Source organism: Pristiophorus japonicus, chromosome 3 (genome assembly GCF_044704955.1).
Source record: "Pristiophorus japonicus isolate sPriJap1 chromosome 3, sPriJap1.hap1, whole genome shotgun sequence".
NCBI lineage: Eukaryota > Metazoa > Chordata > Chondrichthyes > Pristiophoridae > Pristiophorus > Pristiophorus japonicus.
In genome coordinates this window covers 21,903,612-21,927,000 of record NC_091979.1, presented here as the reverse complement: position 1 = coordinate 21,927,000, position 23,389 = coordinate 21,903,612, and the positions used below count along the sequence as shown (strand labels likewise).

General features: G+C 46.2%; 1 protein-coding gene across 4 annotated transcripts in view; it reads right to left on the bottom strand.

The window, feature by feature from the left end:
• LOC139259678 (myc box-dependent-interacting protein 1-like) overlaps positions 1 to 23,389 on the bottom strand; it is a 72,858-nt gene that overhangs the window by 5,768 nt on the left and 43,701 nt on the right. For all 4 annotated transcript variants that reach the window (XM_070875240.1, XM_070875241.1, XM_070875242.1 and 1 more), the window contains 4 exons: positions 13,472 to 13,537; positions 10,425 to 10,490; positions 5,154 to 5,270; positions 2,656 to 2,757 (listed from right to left, as the gene is read on the bottom strand). In XM_070875240.1, the coding sequence (XP_070731341.1) occupies positions 2,656 to 2,757; positions 5,154 to 5,270; positions 10,425 to 10,490; positions 13,472 to 13,537 (351 nt within the window). The remainder of the gene's footprint in view (positions 1 to 2,655; positions 2,758 to 5,153; positions 5,271 to 10,424; positions 10,491 to 13,471; positions 13,538 to 23,389) is intronic.

Sequence of the window (23,389 nt, the reverse complement as noted above, 5' to 3'; positions counted from 1 at the left end):
TGCAATAAAGGTACTTTAATCTACATATTCATTGGGCTAACCAAACTGGTAGCAACACGGTGGAGGAGGATTTCCTGGAGTGGAAAAGGGATGGTTTTCTAGACCAATGTGTCGAGGAACCAACTAGAGGGCGGGTGATGTGTAATGAGAGGGGATTAATTAGCAATCTTGTCGTGCGAGGCCCCTTGGGGAAGAGTGACTATAATATGGTAGAATTCTTCATTAAGATGGAGAATGACACAGTTAATTCAGAGACTAGGGTCCTGAACTTAAAGAAAGGTAACTTCGATGGTATGAGGCGTGAATTGGCTAGGATAGACTGGCGAATGATACTTAAAGGGTTGACGGTGGATAGGCAATGGCAGACATTTAAAGATCACATGGATGAACTACAACAAGTGTACATCCCTGTCTGGTGTAAAAATAAAACGGGGGAGGTGGCTCAACCGTGGCTAACAAGGGAAATTAGGGAGTGTGTTAAATCCAAGGAAGGGGCATATAAATTGACCTGAAAAAGCAGCAAACCTGAGCACTGGGAAAAATTTAGAATTCAGCAGAGGAGGACTAAGGGTTTAATTAGGAGGGAGAAAATAGAGTATGAGAGGAAGCTTGCTGGGAACATAAAAACTAACTGCAAAAGCTTCTATAGATAGGTGAAGAGAAAAAGATTAGTGAAGACTAATGTAGGTCCCTTGCAGTCAGAATCGGGTAAATTCATAATGGGGAACAAGGAAATGACAGACCAATTGAACAAATACTTTGGTTCTGTCTTCACTAAGGAAGACACGACTAACCAGCAGAAAATACTAGGGGACAGAGGGTCTAGTGAGAAGGAGGAACTGAGGAAAATCCTTATTAGTCACGAAATGGTGTTAGGGAAATTGATGGGATCGAAGACCAATAAATCCCCAGGGCCTGATAGTCTACATCCCAGAGTACTTAAGGAAGTGGCCCGAGAAATCGTACATGCATTGGTGGTAATTTTCCAATATTCCATGGACTCTGGATCAGTTCTTATGGATTAGAGGGTAGCTAATGTAACTCCACTTATTAAAAAAGGGAGAGAGAAAACAGGGAATTATAGACCAGTTAGCCTGACATCGGTAGTGGGGAAAATGCTGGAATCAATTATTAAAGATGTAATAGCAGTGCATTTGGAAAGCAGTGACAGGATCGGTCCAAGTCAGCATGGATTTATAAAAGGGAAATAATGCTTGACAAATCTAGAATTTTTTGAGGATGTAACTAGTAGAGTGGACAAGGGAGAACCAGTGGATGTGGTGTATTTGGAGTTTCAAAAGGCTTTTGACAAGGTCCCACACAAGAGATTAATGTGCAAAATTAAGACACATGGGATTGGAGGTAATGTATTGACATGGATAGAGAACTGGTTGGCAGACAGGAAGCAAAGAGTGGGAATAAACAGGTCCTTTTCAGAATGGCAGGTAGTGACTAGTGGGGTACAGCAAGGTTCAGTGCTGGGACCCCAGCTATTTACAATATATATTAATGATTTAGAAGAAGGAATTGAATGTAATATCTCCAAGTTTGCAGATGACACTAAGCTGGGTGACAGTGTGAGCTGTAAGGAGGATGCTAAGAGGCTACAGGGTGACTTGGACAGGTTAGGTGAGTGGGCAAAAGCATGGCAGATACATATCATGTGGATAAGTGTGAGGTTATCCACTTTGGTGGCAAAAACAGAAAGGCAGATTATCTGAATGGTGAACGATTAGTAAAAGGGGAGGTGCAACGAGACCTGGGTGTCATGGTATATCAGCCATTGAAAGTAGGCATGCAGGTACAGCAGGCAGTAAAGGAGGCAAATGGCATGTAGGCCTTCATGGTGAGAGCATTTGAGTATAGGAGCAGGGAGGTCTTGCTGCCGTTGTACAGGGCCTTGGTGAGACCACAGTTTGAACAGTGTGTGCAGTTTTGGTCTCCTAATCTGAGTAAGGACATTCTTGCTATTGAGGGAGTGCAGCGAAGGTTCACCAGACTGATTCCTGGGATGGCAGGACTGACATATGAAGAAAGACTAGATCGACTAGGCTTATATTCACTGGAATTTAGAAAAATGAGAGGGGATCTCATAGAAGCATCTAAAATTCTGACGGGATTGCACAGATTAAATGCAGGAAGAATTTTCCCGATGTTGGGGAAGTCCAGAACCAGGGGTTAACAATTTAAGGATAAGGGGTAAGCCATCTAGGACCGAGATGAGGAGAAATCTCCTCACTCAGAGAATTGTGAATCTGTGGAATTCTCTACCACAGAAAGTTGTTGAGGCCAGTTCGTTGGATATATTCAAAAGGGAGTTAGATGTGGCCCTTACGGCTAAAGGGATCAGGGGGCATGGAGAGAAAGCAGGAATGGGGTACTGAGGTGAATGATCAGCCATGATCATATTGAATGGTGGTGCAGGCTCGAAGGGCCGAATGGCCTACTCCTGCACCTATTTTCTATGTTTCTATGAGAACGTGGCTGTGAGCTGCCTTCTTGAACCGCTGCAGTCCGTGTGGATTATATAAATGCAAGTCAGTCTTTCTTCCTCTTCCCTCTCCCCGACACTGCAGAGCATCCCAGTGCTGACTGAAACCTGGAAGCACCTCTGACCACAACTCCTATTGCTGAAATAGGTCCAGAATGGCTCACCTGTTCCTCTGGGTTTTCATGAGCAATAACTAAAACAACATCGCCCGCTTTAAGGTTTAATTCGTCAGTGTCGGTTGCGTTATAATCGTGCAGTGCCCGAACCTGCCACAACAACAGCACAAAGTGTTACTTTAACCGTGAATCACATTTACTTCAATGCAGCAACTTCCCATCTTTATATTTGTACAAAAACATCGGATTACATCGGATATACAGCACAGAAACAGGCCATTCGACCCAACCAGTCCATGCCAGCGTTTATGCTCCACTCGAGCCTCCTCCAGTCTTTCCTCATCTAACTCTCTCAGCATAACCTTCTATTCCCTTCTCCCTCATATGCTTGTCTAACCTCCACTTAAACGCGTCTAAAGTATTCGCTTCAACCACTCTCTGTGGTAGTGAGTTCCACATTCTCACCACTCTCTGGGTAAAGAAGTTTCTTCTGAATTCCCTCTTGGATTTCTTGGTGACTATCTTATACTGATGGCATATAGTTATGCTCTTCCCCACAGTGGAAACATTCTCTCTGTATCCACTCTATCGAAACCTTTCATCATTTTAAAAGACCTCGATTCGGTCACCCCTCAGCCTTCTGAATGAGACCCAGCTGTTCCTTCTTTCCTGATTATGTCTACCCTCACATTTCTAGTTATCCTCCTCGTAAAGCCGATTCAGTTAACCCAGCAAGCAATTCTTGTCAATTCCAAAAACCACCACTGTCTGCGTTTGTGAATCAGCAGCTTCAAGGAATCTACACGGCAAACCACCAAGGTGATCCTTCAGGTGGAGAGGCTTAGGGAGGGAATTCGAGAGCATTAGGGCCTAGCTGAAGACACATAATATAAGAAATAGGAGCAGGATTAGGCCATTTGGCCCTCGAGCCTGCTCCGCCATTCAATAAGATCATGGCTGATCTGATCATGGACTCAGCTCCACTTCCCTGCCCGCTCCCCATAACCCTTCACTGCCTTATCGTTCAGAAATCTGTCTATCTCCGCCTTAAATACATTCAATGACCCAGCCTCCACAGCTCTGAGGCCAAGAATTCCAAAGATTTACGACCCTCAGTGAAGAAATTCCTCGTCATCTCAGTTGTAAAATGGCGACCCCTTATTCTGAAACTATGCCCCCTAGTTCTAGATTCCCCCACGAGGGGAAACATCCTCTCTGCATCTACCCTGTCGAGTCCCCTCATTATCTTTTATGTTTCAATTAGATCACCTCTCATTCTTCTGAACGCCAATGAGTAGAGGCCCAACCTGCTCAACCTATCTTCATAAGTCAACCCCCTCATCTCAGGAATCAACCTAATGAACCTTCTTTGAACTGCCTCCCATGCAAGTATATCCTTCCTTAAATACGGAGACTAAAACTGTACACGCAGTACACCAGGTGTGGCCTCACCAATACCCTGTACAGTTGGAGCAGGACTTCTCTGCTTTTATATTCTCCCCCTTGCAATAAAGGCCAACATTCCATTTACCTTCCTGATTACTTGCTGTACACTAACTTTTTGTGTTTCATGCACAAGGACCTCCAGGTCCCTCTGTACTGCAGCATTTTGTAATCTCTCTCCATTTAAATAATAATTTGTTTTTTTATTTTTCCTGACAAAGTGGAGGAGCGCAGAGATCCTGGAGGGTTGTGGAGTTGGAGGAGTTACAGAGATCCTGGAGGGAGATTAGGTTGTAATTTGAAAACAAGGATGCAAATTTTTTTTTTTAAATCGTGGCATTGCCGGACTGGGAGCCAAGGTCGGTGGTGTTCAAAGTTGCAACACCGGTTTGTGGAGAAGTGAAGCACACCAGACCACCTGCCCCACCCCCTCGGGTATTGCTCTGCCTAGGTTGGCACTGTTCTCGTCACCAGCCAAAATCGGAGTTACCAAATCCAGCTACAGGTCAAGACCAGTGGAAAACGTGGGGTTTCTGTTTTAGTTGGAAGGCAAAGATCAGTCAGGTTTTATTCTCCCCCTCCCAAGTGTGTGTGCGATGGCGAGAGGCCACGGCGTTTGGTGTCGGTCGCAGGTTTATCACACGAGCAACGCCCGTGATCCTCCAACGTTGGGAGGGTCCCTGGGCCCCTTGCCAATCCAACCCGCAAAGACTCAGGCAACTCTGTTCCATTTGGGGTTTTATGCCGCCGTACACGTTCCGCTTCGCCTCTGCGAATCCCGCAGGCTTCATAGAGGCGGGTCAGAGTCCCTTCACCTCATAAACAGGGTACTTAGACCCAAGTCAGTGCTAGCATGTCAGTCAATGTGCCGCTCGCTCCCTGAAAATAAAGGGCAGTGCTACAGGTCAGACACGTAACCGCAGTCTGCTCTGTCCGTACCGCTCCCAAAATAACCAATTAATACAAAAAGCCACTAAAAAGTCATGTTGAATAAATATTAACTTATAGATTTCATTCTCAATTCTGATCACCAAAAACAAAAAGAAATTAATAGCTGCATCAATACGTTTTGTCATCACAATAGATAAACCTCTCACACCCACCTTAAACTGAAATCCTGGGGGCATGTCAGTCTCCTCGGGAGGAACTGTGTCGTACACAGCTCCGTTGCTGGTCGCGGGCAGGGTCTCCGTTACCACAGCTGGCAAGATATCCTTCGACTTAAAAAAAAATAAAAGGCAGCCACTTAGCGTTTTGTAAATCCCAGCGGCAGTGACAGAGTCGTGTTGGAAAACGGAACGAGTCAACAACAACAACAACTTATCCAGACCTCCCTCCTCCAGAACCATTCCCGGCTACCGGGTGGCACATGCGCAGAACTCCGACATGAACAAATTGAAGTCCTTCCTCGCTGCCGACTCCCACAATCGCTGGCCTGACCCCTGCGATCCACCGCCCACCCCCCCCCCCCCCTCCCCCACGATCTCTCTGCTGCAATCCCAGCCCCGATATCCCCTTGCTCAGTACCTGTACCATCCAATATAACGTGACCACCCCTTGTCCGGAAAAATCCCTTATCCAGAACAGGCCAGCTCCCGAGGGTTCTGGATACGGGAGGTTCAATCGCCTTTGAGGTAATAAAACTTCCCGAGGCGCTTTACAGAAACGCTAGACAAAATCTGGCACCGAGCCACAAAAGGAGATATTAGGACAGGTGACCAAAAGCTTGGACAAAAAGGTAGGTTTCAAGGACCTTCTTAAAAGGAGGAGGGAGAGGCAGGGAGATTTATAGAGGAAATTCCAGAGATCAGGGCCTAGGCAGCTGAAGGCATGCCACCAATGGTGCAGTGATTAAAATCGGGGATGCGCAAGAGGCTCAAATTGGAGGAGCACAGAGGTGTCGCAGGGTTGTAGGGCTGGAGGAGATTACAGAGATGGGGAGGGGCGAGGCCATGGAGGGATTTGAAAGCAAGGATGAGAGTTTTAAGACTGAGGTGTTGCTGGATCGGGAGCCAATGTAGGTCAGCGAGCACCAGGGTGACGGGTGAACGGGACTTGCTGCGAGATATGATTTTGGATGACCTCAAAGCTCACGGAGCTTATTCACTCTCGCCTCGGGAGTCAGAAGGTTGTGGGTTCAAACCCCGCCACGGGACTTGAGCACATAATCTTGGCTGAAACGTCAGTATGGTACGGAGAAGAATTCAGCCGCCTTTTGGACGAGACGTTAAACCGACACCCGGTCTACCTATTCAGGTTGATGTAAAAGATCACTATTCCAAAGAAAAGTAGAGGGGTTCTCCCGATATGCTGGCCAACAATGATCTCACAAACCAGCACCAAATCAGAATAACTCTGCATGCATCTAATTTTCCATTTGTGGCTTGTGCAAAATGTCTGCCATATTTGCCAACAAAACAATAGTGGCTACACTTTAAAAAATAATACATTGGCCGCAAAGCATTTTGGGACGTACTGATGATGTGAAAGATGCTATATAAATGCAAGTTCTTTTTCTTCCCCCCTGCCCCCATAAATACGCTCTTAGAAACATAGACAATGGGTGCAGAAGTAGGTCCTTTGAGCCTGGACCACCATTCAATATGATCATGGCTGATCATGCAACTTTCGTACCACATTCCTGCTTTCTCTCCATACCTCTTGATCCCTTTAGCCATAAGGGCCACATCTAACTCCCTTTTGAATATATCTAACAAACTGGCCTCAACAACTTTCTGTGGTAGAGAATTCCACAAGTCCAACAATTCTCTGGGTGAAGAAGTTTCTCCTCATCTCAGTCATAAATGGCTTACCCCTTTATCCTTAGACTGTGACCCCTGGTTCTGAAACTCACCAACATTCTTCCTGCATCTAACCTGTCCAAACCAGTCAGAATTGTGTGTGTTTCTATGAGATCCCCTCTCATTCTTCTAAATTCCAGTGAATATAAGCCTAGTCAATCCAGTCTTTCTTCATATGTCAGTTCCGCCATCCCGGGAATCAGTCAGGTGAACCTTCGCTGCACTTCCTCAAATTAGCAGACCAAAACTGAACACAATATTCAAGGTTTGGCCTCACCAAGGCCCTGTACAACTGCAGTAAGACCTCCCTGCTCCTATACTCAAATCCTCTCGCTATGAAGGCCAACATGCCATTTGCCTTCTTCATCGCCTGCTGCACCTGCATGCCAATTTTCAATGACTGATGTACTATGACACCCAGTTCTCGTTGCACCTCCCCTTTTCCTAATCTGTCACGATTCAGATAATATTCTGCCTTTCTGTTTTTGCCACCAAAGTGAATAACCTCACATTTATCTACATTATACTGCATCTGCCATGCATTTGCCCACTCACCTAACCTGTCCAAATCACCCTGTAGCCTCTTAGCATCCTCCTCACAGCTCACACTGCCATCCAGCTTATCATCTGCAAACTTGGAGATATTACATTCAATTCCTTTATCTAAATCATTACTGTATATTGTAAATAGCTGGGGTCCCAGCACTAAACCTTGTGGTAACCCACCAGTCACTGCCTGCCATTCTGAAACAGACCCGTTTATTCCTACTCTTTGCTTCCTGTCTGCCAACCAGTTCTTTATTCACGTCAATATATTACCCCCAATACCATGTGCTTTAATTTGCACACTAATCTCTTGTATGGGACCTTTAAAAGGAGGAAGGGAAGTTCGTGAGGCGGAGGGGTTTATGTTGATGGATGTTTTTGTGACTGGAAGGATGTTTCCAGTAGGGTTCTGCAGGGCTCAGTACTAGGTCCCTTGCTTTTTGTGGTATATATCAACGATTTAGATTTGAATTTCGGGAGTATAGAAACATAGAAAATAGATGCAGGAGTAGGCCATTCAATGAGTTCATGGCTGAACATGCAACTTCAGTACCCCCTTCCTGATTTCTCGCCATACCCCTTGATCCCTCTAGTAGTAAGGACTTCATCTAACTCCCTTTTGAATATATTTAGTGAATTGGCCTCAACTATTTTCTGTGGTAGAGAATTCCACAGGTTCACCACTCTCTGGGTGAAGAAGTTTCTCCTCATCTCGGTCCTAAATGGTTTAACCCTTATCCTTAGACTGTGACCCCTGGTTCTGGACTTCCCCAACATATGATTAAGAAGTTTGACTGTGTGGCTGATAATGAAGAGGAAAGTCATGGACTGCAGGAGGATATCAATCTACTGGTTAGATGGGCAGAGCAGTGGCAAATGGAATTTAATTCAGAGAAGTGTGAGGTGATGCACTTTGGGAGACCTCATTGGAGGTGTACAAAATACTGAGGGGCCTGGACATAGTGGATAATAAGGGCCTATTTCCATTGGTGGAGGGGTCTATTACGAGGGGGCATAGTATTAAGCTGGGTGGTGGAAGGTTTAGAAGGGATTTGAGGGGGGGCTTCTTTCCGCAGAGGGTTGTGGGGATCTGGAACTCGCTGCCTGGAAGAGTGGTGGATGCAGAAACCCTCACCACTTTTAAGAGATGGTTGGATGGGCACTTAAGGTGCCGTAACCTGCAGGGTTAGACCTAGAGCTGGTAATTAGGATTAGACTGGATGACCTTTTGTTGGCCGACGCATTATTAATGATAAGTATTGCAGGGAATCGAATATGGCCAGGGTGATCTCCTGGACTAGTTTCGATTGCCTGGATGGGTCACAGGGAAATTTTTCCAGATTTTTTTCTTCCTAAATTGGCCTGGGTTTTTAAATCTGGTTTTTGCCTCTCCCAGGAGGTCACATGGCTCCGAATGGGGTGGAGTGTAGAATGTTTCAGTATAAGGGGTGTCGCAGTTGTGTGGGGCGGACTGGTTGGACTGGGTGCTCTTTACCTTTCCGCCATTGTTCATTGGTTTGTGTGTAACCTTCAGGGCTGCTGACCGAGGGCCGTGCGGCTCTTTGTCGGCCGGCACGGACACGATGGGCCGAAATGGCCTCCTTCTGCGCTGTAAATTTCTATGTTTCTATGGAGGGAATTGCAAAGTATGGGGCCTAGACCACTGAAGGCATGGCCGCTAACAGTGGGGCTAAAGCAATTGGAGATACAGAATAAGCGAGAGGCAGATGAAAGCATGGTTTTCAGAGATAGTGAGGGGCGAGGCCTTGGAGGGATTTAAATACAAGGATTTAAAAAAAAAAATTGAGGCATTTTGAAGACCTGGAGCCAAATGTAGATCAATGAGCAGAGTTTACACAGGAGGAGATGTACGTCACCCTCCGTGTATGTCAGTTTTGATATGGCTCCGACCAAAAAGGTTAATGTGCCTTTTGTTCCATCAGATGCTATATCTTTCTCGCATTTCTTATTTTATCTTGTTCATTACTCAAGTAGCAAGGTAGAAGAAAACCAAATGTGGAACTATTCAGTGCAGCTGGTCTCAACTGTGCAACAACAACTTGTATTTATATAGCGCCTTTAACGTAGTGAAACATGCCAAGGCGTTTCACAAGAGTATTGAGAGTATTGGAACTATTTTGATATCGAGCCGCATAAGTCGTAATTGGTGCAGGGTCAAAGGGGTAGGTTTTAAGGAGCGTCTTGAAGGAGGAAAGAGAGGTAGAGAGGCGGTGAGGTTTAGGCAGGGAGCTCCAGAGCTTGGGGCCAAAGCAACAGAAGGCATGGCCACCAATGGTTGAGTGATTACAACCGGGGATGCTCAAGAGGGCAGAATTAGAGGAGCGCAGACATCTCGGGGGGGGGGGGGGGGTTGTGGGGCTGGAGGAGATTACAGAGATAGGGAGGGACCAAGCCATGGAAGGGCCATGAGAATTTTGAAATCGAGGCGTTGCTTAACCGGAAGCCAATGTAGGTCAGCGAGCACAGGGGTGATGGGTGAGCGGGGCTTGGTGAGAGTTAGGAACAGGAGCTGGACTTTCAGACCCTCGCACCTCAATGAGAACATGGCTGATCTGTATCTCAACTCCATCTGTCTGCCTTGGTTCCATAACCCTCAATACCCTTGCCTTACAAACCAGCGACATTTCCAGGGAATTGGTCGCATGGAGGTGCAGCTCAAACTCGTATCTTGCTCGACTCACCTGGTCTTCTCCCGCCCATCTGTCCTTTTCATATGTTCGTCTGCATGTTTCACATCATTATTTTCAAGTCCCTTGCCCCTTCCTATCTCTCTAATCCCAAGCTCTGGAACTCCCTGCCTAAACCTCTCCACCTCTTTCCTCCTTCAAGACGCTCCTTAAAACCTACCTCTTTCACCGGCCATAATTTCTCCTTAATGGCTCGGTGTCAATTTTTGTGTCTCATAATACTCCTGTGAAGCGCCTTGGGACGTTTCACTACTTTAAAGTTGCCATACAAATATAAGTTGTTGTTGAATGTGTTATTGTACAGCACTATATCTCTTACCGTAGCAATCTCAGCTCCAGTTTCATTTTCCACAACCTCATTCTTTGGTTCTGCTTGTCCCTCTGACTGCAATAAGGAAAATATTGATTAGATGGCAGACTGACCATGAGACAGTTAATGCTGCAAATCCTCTATTTATAAACACAGCATTCATTCTTCAGTTACCAAAATAAGGTTTTTAAAAAAAAATTAAGCGTTTTTTGGTCTATCTACATCAGGCCGCGTTGAGAAAAGTCTGCTCTCCCAGAAAGTAAATACCACAGTACATAAGCCGATCAGGAAGGTCACAGACTTTATTCTTGGTCTGTATTCAATTGCTTGAGAGTTTCCTGATCTCAGCCAGGATAACAACTCTCCAACTGGCCTCAAAATACCCCAGGCTCGGGGGGGGAGGGGGGAGGGGGGGAAGCTCCTGGTGGCCGTAGCTCAGTGGGTAGCATTCTTCACCTCAGTCAGAAGATCGTGGGTTCAAGACCCAAGCCAGAGACCGGAGTACAGCATTTAGGCTGGCACTCCAGTGGCAGTATTGAGGGAGTGCTGCACTGTCGGAGGTGCCGCCTTCCAGTTGAGACATTAAATCGTCTGCCCCCTCAAGTGGATGTAAAAGGTCCCATGGCACTATTTTGAAATAGTCCTGGGTAATATTTATCCCTCAACCAACAATCATAAACAGATTATCTGGTCATTGATCTCATTTCTGCTTGTGGGAGCTTGCTGAATGCACATTGGCTGCCATGTTGCCTACATTACAACAGCGCGTACACTTCTACATTGGCTGTAAAGTGCTTTGGGACGTCCGGAGGTCGTGAAAGATGCTATATAAACTTGTCTTTTTCTTTCTCTGTGTCGAGTAAATCCTGCTGTAATCTGAGTGCGCGGACAGTGAGTAAGGCTTTCGAAGGGCTGGCACAGGCTTGATGGGCCAAATGGCCTTCTGTGCTGCAAGATTCTATTATTCCATGAGCAACATGGGTACCCACTTGGGTACTGCATTGCATGACATCAATCACTTGCTACAATTGTACGGGGCTTTGGTGAGACCACATCTGGAGTACTGTGCAGTTTTGGTCTCCTTATTTGAGAAAGGATATACATGGCTTAGAGGCGATCCAATGAAGATTCACTCGGTTGATCCCTGGGATGAGAGGGTTGTCCTATGAGGAGAGATTGAGTAGATTGGGTCTATATTCTCTGGAGTTTAGAAGAACAAGAGTTGATCTCATTGAAACGTTCACGATTCTGAGGGGGATTGTCAGGGTAGATGGTGAGAGGTTCTTTTCCCCCGGCTGGAGTCTCGAACTAGTGGGCAGTCTCAGGATAAGACGGAGATGAGGAGGCATTTCTTCACTCAGAGCTATGAATCTTTGGAATTCTCTACCCCAGAGGGCTGTGAATGCTGAATATATTCAAGGCTGAGATCGCTAGATTTTTGGACTCTAGGAGAATCAAGGGATATGGGGGGGGGGGGGGGGAAATCAGGCAGGAAAGTGGAGTTGAGGTCGAAGATCAGCCATGATCTTATTGAATGGCGGGGCAGGTTCGAGGGGCCCGTATGCCCTACTCCTATTTCTTATGTTCTTTGAATCATCATGCTCAAAAGCCAGCCTTCAGAAACGTTCTCCGTCTGATAGGGCAAAAGGAACCTTCTCTTTCCCTTGCTATGACCAACACATCGGTCCCCCTCACTTGCAGTTGTGGTAATTTCATCAGCAACTTCAAGGAGGAAGTTGACCAGTGCTCCATTCCATGTAACCTCAGGAACGACTACCAAGACAAGTAAAATCTGGGTCAGTATTTTATGGCCTCTGCTTTCTACTACAGATTAACTGAGCATATATATATTGCCATTCATCAATGGACTAACGCAGATCTGATGCCTGCATCTCCAGCCATAAGATCATAAGAAATAGCAGGAGTAGGCCATACGGCCCCTCGAGCCTGCTTCGCCATTCAGTCCGATCATGGCTGATCTGATCATGGACTCAGCTCCACTTCCCTGCCTGCTCCCCATAACCCCTTATTCCTTATCGATTAAGAAACTGTCTATTTCTGTCTTAAATTTATTCAATGACCCAGCTTCCACAGCTCTCTGAGGCAGCGAATTCCAGATTTACAACCCTCAGAAGAAGTTCCTCCTCATCTCAGTTTTAAATGGGCAGCCCCTTATTCTAAGATTATGCCCTCTAGTTCTAGTACCTCCCCCATCAGTGGAAACATCCTCTCTGCATCCACCTCGCTAAGCCCCCTCATAATCTTGTACGTTTCAATAAGATTACTGGTGGTCATGTTCCACAGGCCCTTGTTAATCAGATCTTGGGTCAACTCAAGGCTATAAGGATGATCAAATGAAATGGCTGGCAGGCCGATCACCCCAAAAAAAGTTATTCTTCGAGCTGGCCCCACATTCGCCTTATTCACAGAGAAAACAAGGTGGTTCTGATTCATTCATTCATAGGCAGCCCCTTGGAATCGAGGAAGACTTGCCTCCACTCTAAAAATGAGTCCTTAGGTGGCTGAACAGTCCAATACGGGAACCACAATCCCCGTCACAGGTGACAGATAGTCGTTGTGGGAAAGAGTGGGTGGGACTGGTTTGCCGCATGCTCTTTCTGCTGCCACCGCTTGCTTTCTGCATGCTCTCGGCGATGAGACTCGAGGTGCTCAGCGCCCTCCCGAATGCACTTCCTCCACTTAGGGTGGTCTTTGGCCAAGGACTCCCAGATGTCGGTGGGGATGTTGCACTTTATCAGGGAGGCTTTGAGGGTGTCCCTGTAACGTTTCCTCTGCCCACCTTTGGCTCATTTGCCATGAAGGAGTTCCGAGTAGAGTACTTGCATTGGGAGTCTCGTGTCGGGCATGCGAACTATGTGGCTCGCCCAATGGAGCTGATCAAGTGTGGTCTGTGCTTCAATGCTGGGGTTGTTGACCTGATTCTGGTTCTGATTACAAATGCTACAAAGTGCAGCGTAAAACAAAATGAGCCCTCAAGAACCACGGGATCCACCCCCACAATATTAGACCGATTAAAAATAATCCCAGGCTCCTACAGCAACAGGTCCAGCTCTGACTTCAGCTCCTTTCTCTTCGCTGTTGGCATTTCCTTGTTCCACTGCCTGCAAGAGAATGAGTGTCAAATTTAGGCAAAAGAACGAACCCTCTCAATTTAAAAAACACATCAAAAACTACACTCTGTGCCCGGTTCAGGTCAATACTGTGAGCAGCCTCGTAAGTACCATTTTCATCGAGCAGAGTTTTCACACTTCCTAGTGATCCTTTGTCTATCTGCACGAGGCCTAACCATCGAGGGTCACACAAGTCACATTCCACACTTCCACCATCTAAAATATCTTACAGCGAGTGTGCTTTATGGACATCGCAATTCAGAAACATCCGTTGTGTAAAGAAAACCCACCTCCACGTGTTCCAAACAGGCGGCTATTCCCCACATACAGCTTATTCCTGATGTTTGTTTGATCGTTTTGCACAGTATTTATAACCGAAGAAACAGGCCATTCGGCCCAATGGGTCCGTGCCGGTGTTTATGCTCCACACAAACCTCCTCCCACCCTCTTCACCTCATTAACATACCTTTCTATTCCTCTCTCCCTCATGTGTTTATCTAGCTTCCCCTTAAATGCATCGATACTATTTCCCTCAACTGCTCCCTGTGGTAGCGAGTTCCACATATTGGATTTATGACTGCTATATTTATCCTCCCCCTCCTCCCCAAGTGAAAACATCTCTGTCTACCCTTTCATCTTCTTAAGGTGACCTGATAGGAGGCCTTTAAGAGAAATATAATGCAGAAATGAAGGAAAGATTGTTCTTTACATCTCAGCAGAGAATGATGGGTCACAATTCAGACATATGTTCCTACATTTTATAAACAGTGAAAGATAACAATCCCAGTCAACCCCACCTGTTAACTAGCATAAGATGGCTGCATAGAGCACATGCTACAAATCGCTAACTTAAAACTTCAATTTCAGTTTCTCACGGTTAAACAGTTTGAGGGTTGGAGACAGAGAGAGAGAGAGAGAGAGGGGAGACAGAGGGAGAGAGGGGAGACAGAGGGAGAGAGAGAGAGGGAGACAGAGGGAGAGAGGGGAGACAGAGGGAGAGAGGGGAGACAGAGAGAGAGAGAGGGGAGAGAGAGAGAGAGAGAGAGAGAGAGAGAGGAGGGAGAGAGAGAGAGAGAGAGAGAGAGAGAGAGAGAGGAGACAGAGAGAGAGAGAGAGAGAGAGAGGGGAGACAGAGGGAGAGAGAGAGAGGGGAGACAGAGGGAGAGAGGGGAGACAGAGGGAGAGAGAGAGAGGGGAGACAGAGGGAGAGAGGGGAGACAGAGGGAGAGAGGGGAGACAGAGAGAGAGAGAGGGGAGAGAGAGAGAAGAGAGAGAGGGAGGGAGAGAGAGAGAGAGAGAGAGAGAGAGAGAGAGAGAGAGAGAGAGAGAGAGAGAGAGGAGACAGAGAGAGAGAGAGAGAGAGAGAGAGGGGAGACAGAGAGAGAGGGGAGACAGAGAGAGAGGGGAGACAGAGAGAGAGGGGAGACAGAGAGAGAGGGGAGACAGAGAGAGAGGGGAGACAGAGAGAGAGAGAGAGAGAGAGAGAGAGAGGGGAGAGAGAGAGAGAGATAGAGAGGGGAGAGAGAGAGAGAGAGAGAGGAGACAGAGAGAGAGAGAGAGAGAGAGAGAGAGAGAGAGAGAGAGAGAGGGGAGACAGAGAGAGAGAGAGCGGAGACAGAGAGAGAGAGAGGGGAGAAGAGAGAGAGAGAGAGAGAGAGAGGAGACATGCCGTTCAACAGATAAGCTGCAAAGAGTTCCCCTGGCTGCATAAAATGTTATGCCTACGTCTCCTGTGTTCAATTCAGGACTCTGATCTCATCAGACTCTAGACGGCTCTGCAGAGCAAGTGGCAGAAAACATTCAACGAAGTAACTGAGGAAGGTACAAGATGGTGCATAGCAGGTCAGCATGGAAACACACAGATCTCAGCATCATCTTCAAACTAAAACAATTTTCACCATCCAACATGCAATGCCAAGCCAAGAGTGGACATCCACATCCTTCAGATCCACGTGCTTGGATCTCAAAACTCTTTCTCCCCTCAGCTCCTTAAATCACGGAGGTATACAAGTGGCTAGACATTGCGTCAGCCTAGACCATGGAGGTCATAAGAACATAAGAAATAGGAGCAGGAGTAGGCCGTTTGGCCCCTCGAGCTTGCTCCGCCATTTAATAAGATCATGGCTCATCTGATCATGGACTCAGCTCCATTTTCCTGCCCGCTCCCCACAACCCTTTACTCCCTTATCGCTCAAAAATCTGTATCTCCACCTTAAATATATTCAATGACCCAGCCTCCACAACTCTGTGGAGCAGAGAATTCCATAGATTTACAACCCTCTGAGAAGAAATTCCTCCTCATCTCAGTTTTAAATAGGCGGGCCTCTTATTCTGAGACTATGTCCCCTAGTTTTAGTTTCCCGAGTGGAACTGTCCTCTCTGCAGCCACCTTGTTGAGCCCCCTCATTATAAGTTTCAATAAGATCACCTCTCATTCTTCTGAACTCCAATGTGTATAGGCCCAACCTACTCAACCTATCTTCATAAGTCAACAAAGTTACTAGGTTGCGAAGTGGGGAAGGCGTCACCAGGGCCTGCCACTGCCCTCATCCAACAAGTTAACGCCTGAAAATATTGTGTGCCATTGACTGCAAGTTTCATGGAAAATATAAGTTGGAGGCGCGTTGGCGTGAAGTCAGGCGGCGAAGTAGTTTCCTTGTTGTGCATGTTGCCCGAAACAAGACTCCCGAAACAAGCACTCTACTTCGAGCTATGTCACGGCAGGCGAGCCCCAGGAGGGCAGAGAAAACGCTTCAAGGACATCCTCAAAGCCTCCTTGGAAAAAAATGTAACATCCCCACCGACTCTTGGGAATCCCTGGCCCAATACGCTCAAAGTGGAGGAGAAGCATCCGAGAAGGCGCCGAACACTTCGATTCTCTTCGTCGGTAGCACGCAGAAGCCAAGCACAAACAGCGGAAGGAGAGTACGACAACCCAAGCACCCCACCCACCCACACAAGGACTATGTACAGCAGGCACCTCAAAGAACTGGAGAAGCACCAATGCTGCCTCCGCAAAATCCTGTAAATTCATTGGCAGGATAGGCGCACCAACATCAGCGTTGTCACTCAGGCCAACATCCCTAGCATCGAGGTATTGACCACGCTCGATCAGCCCCCGGTGGGCGAGCCACATTGTCCGCATGCCCGATGCTAGACTCCCGAAACAAGCGCTCTACTTCGAGCTATGTCACGGCATGGCGAGCCCCAGGAGGGCAGAGAAAACGCTTCAAGGACACCCTCAAAGCCTCCTTGGAAAAAAAAATGTAACATCCCCATTGACTCTTAGGGATTCCTGGCCCAAGACCGCTCGAAGTGGAGAAGTATCCGAGAAGGCACCGAACACCGAGTCTCTTCGCCGGGAGCACGCAGAAGCCAAGTACAAACAGAAGGAGCCCACGGCAATCAAAGCTCCCCACCCACCCGTCCCTCCAGCCACCGTCTGCCCCAGCTGTGACTGAGACTGTAGGTCCCGCATTGGTCTCATCAGTCACCTTAGAACTTATTGTAGTGTGGAAGCAAGTCATCCTCGACTCCAGGGGGACTGCCTAAGACGACATTCCAGCAGATGTCACACTGGATTGTGACCAGTCATGCCAAAAAACTCGGCCAATTTTCCTTTCTTGGTGGCCCAGGATAATTGGAGCACCCTTACCAACCCAAGATTTGCTGTTTGGACCGTATAGCTCAGTTCAACACCAGGTAGCGTTGTGGAAGGGACATCAGTTAGCCTTATGAAAGTGATCACCAAAAATAGATCCAGCAGTACAAGCGGAGGTGTAAAAAGCAATGTAAATGTAAAGGGAACGGTTGCTGTTGGGAGGCCACTACCCACATTAACAGTAAGTGCACATCCTACGTGAAGCACTTTGCCCACATTACTCAAATATCCCAGCTGTAGCAATACTCTGCTGGGCTCGTCCTCTCTTGCAATGTTTTCTCACAAATGCACAAGAGAGACTTGCTTTTATACAGTACGTCAGGTCACTCATAAGATAATAAGAGGGTTCGACAAGGTGGATGCAGAGAGGATGTTTTCACTCATAGGGGAAACTAAAACTAGGGGACATAGTCTCAGAATACGGGGCTGCCCATTTAAAACGGAGATGAGGGTTGTAAATCTGTGGAATTCTCTGCGGCAGAGAGCTGTGGAGGCTGGGTCATTGAATATATTTAAGGTGGAGGTAAACAGATTTTTGAGCGATCAGGGAATAAAGGGTTACGGGGAGCGGGCAGGGAAGTGGAGCTGAGTCCATCCATGATCGGATCAGCCATGATCTTATTAAATGGTGGAGTAGGCTCGAGGGGCCAAATGTCCTACTCCTGCTCCTATTTCTTATGTTATGTTAGAAGCATTTCAGCACTTCACATATAATGAATTAGTTTGAAGGGCAGCAACTGTAGGAAACATTTTGTGCGCAGGAAAAATTCCACAAAACAAGGCGAGCGAACTAAACTTGTCTTTTTTTTTTCCTTTGGCGATACTGGTTGATATATTTGGTCAATGCACCAAGAGAAATCCTGCTCTTCAAGTGATGCCGAGAATCTCGATGTCCATCTCAATTATTGGAACAGCAGAAAGGGAATTAGCATTGTAGGTTATTCGGAGGACAACGCCTCAGTCCGACAGGAATACTGCACAGTGGCACAAGTCCTGCAATAGAACTTGGACTATAATCCTGTGCCTCGGAAGCGAGAGATTGCTACTAACTGATGTAGGTTTTGGGGTGGGAGGAAGAATGCATTCTCTTGATAATGGGCATTGGAAAATGCTTTCAAATGATGTGGAAAAATCTAAAGTTGATCCATTACAAAATTCAACACACAGGTTGCACCTTCAAGTGAGAGTAAGCTTGCAGGGAACATAAAAACTGACTGCAAAAGCTTCTACAGATATGTAAAGAGAAAAAGATTAGTGAAGAGTCAGAAACAGGTGAATTTATAATGGGGAACAAAGAAATGGCAGAACAATTGAATAAATACTTTGGTTCTGTCTTCTCTAAGGAAGGCACAAATAACCTTCCGGAAACGAGAGTCTAGCGAGAAGAAGGAACTAAAGGAAACCCTTACTAGTCAGCAAATTGTGTTGGGGAAATTGATGGGATTGAAGGCCGATAAATCCCCAGGGCCTGATCGTCTGCATCCCAGAGTACTTAAGGAAATGGCTCTAGAAATAGTGGATGAATTGGTGGTCATTTTCCAACATTCTATAGACTCTGGATCAGTTCCTATGGACTGGAGGGTAGCTAATGTAACCTTATTTTTTAAAAAAGGAGAGAGAAAACAGGGAATTATAGACCGGTCAGCTGGACATCAGTAGTGGGAAAAATGTTGGAACCAATTATTAAAGATGAAATAGCAGCGCATTTGGAAAGCAGCGACAGGTTCAGTCCAAGTCAGCATGGATTTATGAAAGGGAAATCATGCTTGTCAAATCTTCTAGAATTTTTTGAGGATGTAACTAGTAGAGTGGACAAGGGGGAGTCAGTGGATGTGGTGTATTTAGACTTTCAAAAGGTTTTTGACAAGGTCCCCCACATAAGAGATTAGTGTGCAAAATTAAAGCACATGGTATTGGGGGGTAATGTACTGACGTGGATAGAGAACTGGTTGGCAGACAGGAAACAGAGAGTAGGAATAAACGGGTCCTTTTCAGAATGGCAGGCAGTGACTAGTGGGGTACCGCAAGGTTCAGTGCTGGGACCCCAGCTATTTACAATATACATTAATGATTTAGACGAAGGAATTGAATGTAATATCTCCAAGTTTGCAGACGACACTAAGCTGGGTGGCAGTGTGAGCTGTGAGGAGGATGCCAAGAGGCTGCAGGGTTACTTGGACAGGTTACATGAGTGGGCAAATACTTGGCAGATGCAGTATAATGTGGATACATGTGAGGTTATCCACTTTGGTGGTAAAAACAGGAGGGCTGATTATTATCTGAATGGTGACAGATTGGTAAAGGGGGTGATGCAACGAGACCTGGGTGTCATGGTACATCAGTCATTGAAAGTTGGCATGCAGGTGCAGCAGGCTGTGAAGAAAGCAATTGGCATGTTGGCCTTTATAGCGAGAGGATTAGAGCATAGGAGCAGGGAGGTCTTACTGCAGTTGTACAGGGCCTTGGTGAGGCCTCACCTGGAATATTGTGTTCAGTTTTGGTCTCCTAATCTGAGGAAGGACATTCTTGCTACTGAGGGAGTGCAGCGAATGTTCACCAGACTGATTCCCGGGATGACAGGACTGACATATGAAGACTGGATCGACTAGGCTTATAGTCACTGGAATTTAGAAGAATGAGAGGGGATCTCATAGAAACATATAAAATTCTGACCAGATTGGACAGGTTAGATGCAGGAAGAATGTTCCCGATGTTGGGGAAGTCCAGAACCAGGGGTCACAGTCTAAGGATAAGGGGTAAGCCATTTAGGACTGAGGTGAGGAGAAACTTCTTCACTCAAGAGTGTTGTGAACCTGTGGAATTCTCTACCACAAAGTTTTTGGGACCAGTTCGTTAAATACATTCAAAACGGAGTTAAATGTGGCCCTCACGGATAAAGGGATCAAGGGGTATGGAGAGAAAGCAGGAATGGGGTACTGAAATGCATGATCAGCCATGAGCATATTGAATGGTGGTGCAGGCTCGAAGGGTCTACTCCTGCACCTATTTTCTATGTTTCGATGTTTCAAACATAGGACATTGTTATAAAGAAAGTCTTGCATTTATATAGCGTCTTTCACGACCACTGGACATCTCAAAGCGCTTTACAGTCAATGAAGTATTTTTGGAGTGTAGTCACTGTCGTAATGTGGGAAACGCGGCAGCCAACTTGCGCACAGCAAGCTCCCACAAACAGCAATGTGGTAATGACCCAGATAATCTGTTTTTGTTATGTTGATTGAGGGATAAATATTGGCCAGGACACCGGGAAGAACTCTCCTGTTCTCCTTCGAATAAGTGCCGTGGGATCTTTTACGTCCACCTGAGAGCAGACGGGGCCTCGGTTTAATGTCTCATCCAAAAGACGGATGAAGAAAGACTGGAAATGCACAGCAGAGTCATTGGTATTCGGAAGAGAAAGACAGGTCAGCATCAATTGCAGCCAGTTCTGAAGGTGGTTCTCACCCAAAGCAGTCACCTTTCTCATTTTTAAACACTGATTTCAGATTCTAAAAATCTAAAGGAGGCCATTTAACTACCAGCTTTGAAAGAACTGTCCCAATTTGTCGCACCCCCCTGCTCTTTACCCATAGCCCTACAAATTTTTCCTTTTCAAGTGTCTATCCAATTCGCACGTTACTATTGAATCTGCTTCCACCACCCTTTCAGGTAGCACGTTCCAGATCACAACTCTGAGTAAAAAAAAAAAAATTCTCATCCCCCCGTATCCAATTAGCTCAAATCTCTCCCCTCAAATATCCCCAATTATAATCGCTCAACCATCGGTGGCCGTGTCTTCTGTTGCCAAGGCCCCCAGCTCTGGAACTCACTGCCTACATCGTTCTGCCTCGCTTTCTTCCTTCAAGACGCTCTGTAAAACCTTGAATTTTGTAATGGGTCAACTTTAGATTTTAAGGAGCGCCTTGGTCACCTGCGCTAATTTCTCCTCGCGTGGCTCGGTGTCACATTACTTTAATTGGGACGTTCCACTACGTTAAAGGTGCTATATAAATATAAGTTGTTGTTGTCTTCTTATTACCAACGCTCCAGTCAGCAGAAACAGCCTTTTCACCTCACCTCTAAATCGACTCTTCTCAAAAACCCCTCAAGTTTAAACACTCATATTAAAATCTCTTCCAGATATTAATCAACCTGTTCTGTGTTCAACATTTTCTATTTCAGATTTGTTTGTTTTTTTAAATCGCAAGTATTTTGGTCTCCCCCACCCACCTCAGATAAATAATCCACCATTCTTCAGTAAAGATGGGCATCAGGTCCTACCAAAAACATTCTGCATCAAAGAAAAAAAAAAATGCTCATATTTTATGCACCCATGAGAATCTGCTTCCCTCCTCCTCCCCCGCATTTTTTGGTGGGAGCAGTTAAGGATAAAGAACCGTTTGTCCTGGTGGGCGGGTTTGTGATGGAGGGGGACCATGTAAGGCCACAGGCTTTTCCTCGCAGCGATCCCCCTGCAGGTTTGAGAAAGTCGAAATGACAGCTGATGCAGCTCGCTCATGCACGGATACATGGCACCAGGGAACGGCACACAAGTTCTGATCCCCACCAGGGGACACAATCAGGACTGGTTTGCTGAGAGAAGGGACTGAAATGAAGCCACTCACAGGAACAGTCAAGGGCTAGGAAAGGTAATTTGGCTCAGAATCATAACTCAAGTCGATACAACTGCATTTTGAACCTGCTTTTAAAAAAAAAAGGTATGGTAATACATTTCTCAAGGAGGATGTTTATAATGTGTTCTAAATATATTATTCACTTAAACTTGGGTCTTTTGATACTTCCAGCCTGACTCACTTTGAAGCAATATTCTAGTCTAACTTATCTAAAGGATTTAATATACGTTCTCTCATGCAGCATTCCATTTGCACATGGGGGTCGGTCTTGGAGCTCTTCGTTACACCCTTTCCAATCCATTTACAGGTACAACGTCCAAAATCCGGAATCCTCATTCCGGTTTTTGTGTTTTTCCAGATTTGAGACAAGGAAATCAATCGTCTGAAATCTGTAATCCTCGACCGAATCTGTGCCAGGTTTTGGGTTTTACCTTAAAATATCTGGACGATAATTCCAGGCGACTCCCACCAGTTATGCACAAAACGTCCGGTTTTAGAACAATTCTGGTTTGCGGAGTTCCGGATTCGGGACGTTGCACCTGCATTCCCTTTCCTAATGTGGACTGCTCGAGAAAAGTATTTTTTTTGGGGTGGGCAGTGGAGAGGGGGAGAATGAAAAAGAAAAAGACAACCGATTTCTCTCTCTTTGAATTGGTCACCAAATGTTTTGCACCAAGTCCATCTAGTAGACTTGATTGCCATCTGCCTTTGGAATTATATCCAACTCTGCCTTGTGAAAGCCTCGATATTGCCGTTGGAACGAGTGCAAACGCCGAGGTGATGATATTGAGCACATTTTGCTTCAGTAGCAGGAAGTCTTACTCTCATGTCTGCCTCAATATGTTGCTCAGCCAAGGGTTGCCAACCCTCCAGGATTGTCCTGGAGTCTCCAGGAATTGAAGCTTAATCTCTCGTGCACCGCTGCCAGCAAAACCCAGGAGAAACAAACAACCTCGAGGCTATTTTTATTTCCTTTGAACACTTTTGGTTTAGTTATACAAATACTGCAAGTGGAAAAAAAGGCCGGTTGACCTGTTGCAGGCAGGCGGTCACATGATGAAACCTCCAGGAATACGGCCAACCAGAGGTGGCAACCACAGCTCGGCCCTCAGTCGCATTAGCACGCTTACACCCACCCGAAATAAACTCAGTGCGTCTAATTGCCGCAAGTCAACGCCCATGGTGTTCACCGGGTTGATTCCAGAGATGAAGGGATCATCTTATGAGCAAAAGCTGAGCAGGTTGGCCGACACTCATTGGAGTTTAGAAGAATGAGAGGTGATCTTATTGAAACATATAAGATTCTGAGGGGGGGGGGGCTTAGTTTCAGAATAAGGGGTTGCTCATTTAAAACTGAAATGAGGAGCAATTTCTTCTCTGAAGGTCATGAATCTTTGGAATTCTCTATCCAAAAGAGCTGTGGAGGCTGGGTCAATTCAATCTATTTAAGGTGGAGATCGATAGATTTATGAACGATAAGGGAGTCAATACTATCTTAGATCTGGTCCTGTATAATGAGACAGGATTAATAAACAATCTCCTAGTAAA